The following is a 5,000-nucleotide window of genomic DNA, read 5'->3' as shown; positions in this document are numbered from 1 at the left end:
GATGTCTAGATGTGATGGAGTCCATGGTGGATGTCTTGATGTGATGGAGTCCGTGGTGGATGTCTAGATGTGATGGAGTCCGTGATGGTTGTCTAGATGTGATGGAGTCCGTTATGGATGTCTAGATGCGATGGAGTCCATGGTGGATGTCTAGATGTGATGGAGTCCATGGTGGTTGTCTAGATGTGATGTGTTATAGCTCATCTTTCCAGGGTCTGTTGGAGTCCGTGGTGGATGTCTAGATGTGATGGAGACCGTGGTGGATGTCTAGATGTGATGGAGTCCATGGTGGATGTCTTGATGTGATGGAGTCCGTGGTGGATGTCTAGATGTGATGGAGTCCGTGGTGGATGTCTAGATGTGATGGAGTCCGTGGTGGATGTCTAGACACACACAGACAGACATACACAGACACAGACACATACACAGACACATACACAGACACAGACACAGACACAGACACATACACATACACAGACACATACACAGACACAGACACATACACATACACACATACTGTACACACAGATACACACACATTATGTTATATCAGTTGTTCCTGTTATAACCAGTACCTTGTTATGTTATTTCTAGTGTTGGTGGTGATGTCTGATAATCTATTTGATCCCTGTCAGAGTCTGTGGTGGATGTAGAGATTAGGACTCCTGATTGTGATGTATTTCCTCCATCAGTCTGTTGGAGTCCGTGGTGGATGTCTAGATGTGTTGGAGTCCGTGGTGGATGTCTAGATGTGATGGAGTCCGTGGTGGATGTCTAGATGTGATGGAGTCCATGGTGGATGTCTAGATGTGATGGAGTCCGTGGTGGATGTCTAGATGTGATGGAGTCCATGGTGGTTGTCTAGATGTGATGGAGTCCGTGGTGGTTGTCTAGATGTGATGGAGTCCGTGGTGGATGTCTAGATGTGATGGAGTCCGTGGTGGATGTCTAGATGTGATGGAGTCCATGGTGGATGTCTTGATGTGATGGAGTCCGTGGTGGATGTCTAGATGTGATGGAGTCCGTGGTGGATGTTTAGATGTGATGGAGTCCATGGTGGATGTCTTGATGTGATGGAGTCCGTGGTGGATGTCTAGATGTGATGGAGTCCGTGGTGGATGTCTAGATGTGATGGAGTCCATGGTGGATGTCTAGATGTGATGTGTTATAGCTCATCTTTATAGGGTCTGTTGGAGTCCGTGGTGGATGTCTAGATGTGATGGAGTCCGTGGTGGATGTCTAGATGTGATGGAGTCCATGGTGGATGTCTAGATGTGATGGAGTTCGTGGTGGATGTCTAGATGTGATGGAGTCCGTGGTGGATGTCTAGATGTGATGTGTTATAGCTCATCTTTACAGGGTCTGTTGGAGTCCGTGGTGGATGTCTAGATGTGATGGAGTCCGTGGTGGATGTCTAGATGTGATGGAGTCCGTGGTGGATGTCTAGATGTGATGGAGTCCGTGGTGGATGTCTAGATGTGATGGAGTCCGTGGTGGATGTCTTGATGTGATGGAGTCCATGGTGGATGTCTAGATGTGATGTCTTATAGCTCATCTTTCCAGGGTCTGTTGGAGTCCATGGTGGATGCTGCGGAGGGTCTCTGTCCCCATGTGATGAGGAAGACTAACCTTCGTCAGGACCTGATCAAAGCCAGCACAGCTAAGATGGTGGTTCCCCGTAGCTTCGTCAAGAACACCCTGCTGGAACAGTCTGGAGTCGACATCATCAACAAGATCAGGTGAGACTAGAGTTGTATCGTGTTTATATGACAAGACTTCACTCCACACTAATGATGTCCAGATTTTCCAACGTTGACAAAAAAAACCTCAACATTATTTTTGCTGTTGTCCTGAAATCACTAACCTCCATGTCCTTGTTCTCTTGGCTGAATGAACTATGACCTCTGGCTGACAAGCCTGAGTACATTGAGAAGCAGAATCCTGGTGTATTGTTTTTATATTGTGATATCTACAGAGGTGACGTGTCTGTCTGTGTCCTCTGTCTCTGTCTGTGTCCTCTGTCACTGTCTGTGTCCTCTGTCACTGTCTGTGTCCTCTGTCACTGTCTGTGTCCTCTGTCACTGTCTGTGTCCTCTGTCACTGTCTGTGTCTTCTGTCACTGTCTGTGTCCTCTGTCACTGTCTGTGTCCTCTGTCACTGTCTGTGTCCTCTGTCACTGTCTGTGTCCTCTGTCACTGCCTGTGTCCTCTGTCACTGTCTGTGTCCTCTGTCCCTGTCTGTGTCCTCTGTCACTGTCTGTGTCCTCTGTCACTGCCTGTGTCCTCTGTCACTGCCTGTGTCCTCTGTCACTGTCTGTGTCCTCTGTCACTGTCTGTGTCCTCTGTCACTGTCTGTGTCCTCTGTCACTGCCTGTGTCCTCTGTCACTGCCTGTGTCCGCTGTCACTGTCTGTGTCCTCTGTCCCTGTCTGTGTCCTCTGTCACTGTCTGTGTCCTCTGTCACTGTCTGTGTTAAGGTCATAGCAGTGGCCCTGATTGTTAGATTCCCACTTATTGGTCCTGTAGACAGTGTGCAGGTGTCTATCCTTCTAGTGTAGATTCACACTATCATTTAGAACGCATGGGGGTTGTTCACAGCCTGCTGGTCTGATGGCCCACACAGCCTTGCCTCAGTGTTGACCCTGTGAAGTGGGAATGAATGAAGCCTCTCTCCTCTTTCTGACTTCATCTCTCTGTTTCTCTCCTCTTCATCAATCTGTTTCTGTCCTCTTCATCAATCTGTTTCTGTCCTCTTCATCCCTGTTTCTCTCCTCTTCATCCATATGTTTCTCTCCTCTTCCCCCTTTTGTTTCTCTCCTCTTCATCCCTCTGTTTTCTCCTCTTCCCCCTTCTGTTTCTCTCCTCTTCATCCCTCTGTTTTCACCTCTTCCCCTCTCTGTTTCTCTCCTCTTCATCAATCTGTTTTCACCTCTTCCCCTCTCTGTTTCTCTCCTAGTGAGGTAAAGCTGAGCCTGGCTTCCTTCCTCTCAGACCGTATCGTAGATGAGATCCTAGAAGCCCTGTCTGGCTCTCAGCACACACTGGTGAGTCTTAATCATGCCTGGAGATACAGTGCAATCACTACTCACGGTAACCATGACAACACGACACCACCCGTGGTAACCATGGCAACATATCAACACGCATGATAACCATGACAACACATTAGCTTGAATATTCTGTGAAATTCTAACATGAATTCTATGATTCATACTGAGTCAGTCACTGGTTCACTAGTACAGGTGTATGATCATATAGGTCATATATAATAATACACAGTAATAATGACCATAGTAACAGTAATAGTGACCATAGTAACAGTGATAGTGAACATAGTAACAGTAATAGTGACCATAGTAACAGTAATAGTGAACATAGTAACAGTAATTGTGACTATAGTAACAGTAATAGTGACCATAGTAATAGTGACCATAGTAACAGTAATAGTGACTATAGTAACAGTAATAGTGACTATAGTAACAGTAATAGTGACCATAGTAACGGTAATAGTGAACATAGTAATAGTGACCATAGTAACAGCAATAGTGACCATAGTAATGGTAATAGTGAGCACAGTAATAGTGACCATAGTAATAGTGACCATAGTAACAGTAATAGTGACTATAGTAACAGTAATAGTGACTATAGTAACAGTAATAGTGACCATAGTAACGGTAATAGTGAACATAGTAATAGTGACCATAGTAACAGCAATAGTGACCATAGTAACGGTAATAGTGAGCACAGTAATAGTGACCATAGTAACAGTAATAGTGAACATAGTAATAGTGACTATAGTAACATTAATAGTGAACATAGTAACAGTAATAGTGACCATAGTAACGGTAATAGTGAACATAGTAATAATGACTATAGTAACAGTAATAGTGACTATAGTAACAGTAATAGTGAACATAGTAATAGTGACCATAGTAACAGTAATAGTGAACATAGTAATTGTTACTATAGTAACAGTAATAGTGAACATAGTAACAGTAATAGTGAACATAGTAATTGTTACTATAGTAACAGTAATAGTGAACACAGTAACAGTAATAGTGAACATAGTAATTGTTACTATAGTAACAGTAATAGTGAACATAGTAACAGTAATAGTGAACATAGTAATTGTTACTGTAGTAACAGTAATAGTGAACATAGTAACAGTAATAGTGAACATAGTAATAGTTACTATAGTAACAGTAATAGTGACTATAGTAACAGTAGTGTAATAGTCATTATGTCTTGCTCCCCCCTAGGCTGACCACCTGGTGAGGAAGGAGCGTCCTCTGGTCCAGCGGGAGTCTGTGGACCTGGACGTACCCGAGGAGAGGGCTCCTAAACGGGCCACCACGGAGCTGAATGAGGCAGAAAGGCTGGAGGACCTGGAGACATGCATGGTACACTACACTACACGACCATATGTTTTGTGTGAGGGCCAGGCTCCTGTTCATTCTGTTTCCTGTCGTGGGTTCCTCACTCATTTGGGGTTCCAGACATGTCTAATCTCAGACTGAGTGTTACAGGGAGATGAGCTAACCTTGGCTCATGTCTGGTTATCGTCCTGAAAAGCCACAATCCTTAATCTACCATTAAGGTTAACTGGTTCTATCTAACTGTAATGAATTAGCAGTTCCTCATGCTGTGCCTACTGGCCATGGTAAAATAGTAGGATAGGGAGGTTAATTCATTATGGTAAGATGGTAAGATAGGGAGGTTGATTCATTATGGTAAAATGGTAAGATACTGTAGGGAGGTTGATTCATTATGGTAGGATGGTAAGATACTGTAGGGAGGTTGATTCATTATGGGAAAATGGTAAGATAGGGAGGTTAATTCATTGTGGTAGGATGGTAAGATACTGTAGGGAGGTTGATTCATTATGGGAGGATGGTAAGATACTGTAGGGAGGTTGATTCATTATGGTAGGATGGTAAGATACTGTAGGGAGGTTGATTCATTATGGTAGGATGGTAAGATACTGTAGGGAGGTTGATTCATT

General features: G+C 44.0%; 1 protein-coding gene across 4 annotated transcripts in view; it reads left to right on the top strand.

Annotated features, from left to right (window-relative positions):
* LOC149984307 (F-actin-uncapping protein LRRC16A-like) overlaps window positions 1-5,000 on the top strand; it is a 198,660-nt gene that overhangs the window by 170,334 nt on the left and 23,326 nt on the right. For all 4 annotated transcript variants that reach the window (XM_090219905.1, XM_090219918.1, XM_090219902.1 and 1 more), the window contains exons 27-29: window positions 1,564-1,739; window positions 2,955-3,042; window positions 4,258-4,398. In XM_090219905.1, the coding sequence (XP_090076031.1) occupies window positions 1,564-1,739; window positions 2,955-3,042; window positions 4,258-4,398 (405 nt within the window). The remainder of the gene's footprint in view (window positions 1-1,563; window positions 1,740-2,954; window positions 3,043-4,257; window positions 4,399-5,000) is intronic.

The sequence above is a fragment of the Oncorhynchus mykiss genome, chromosome 3 (genome assembly GCF_057628025.1).
Source record: "Oncorhynchus mykiss isolate SJ-2025 chromosome 3, ASM5762802v1, whole genome shotgun sequence".
Classification (NCBI taxonomy): Eukaryota; Metazoa; Chordata; class Actinopteri; order Salmoniformes; family Salmonidae; genus Oncorhynchus; species Oncorhynchus mykiss.
Note: the sequence above shows the minus strand (reverse complement) of the source record. Positions and strands in the feature narration are given on the sequence as shown.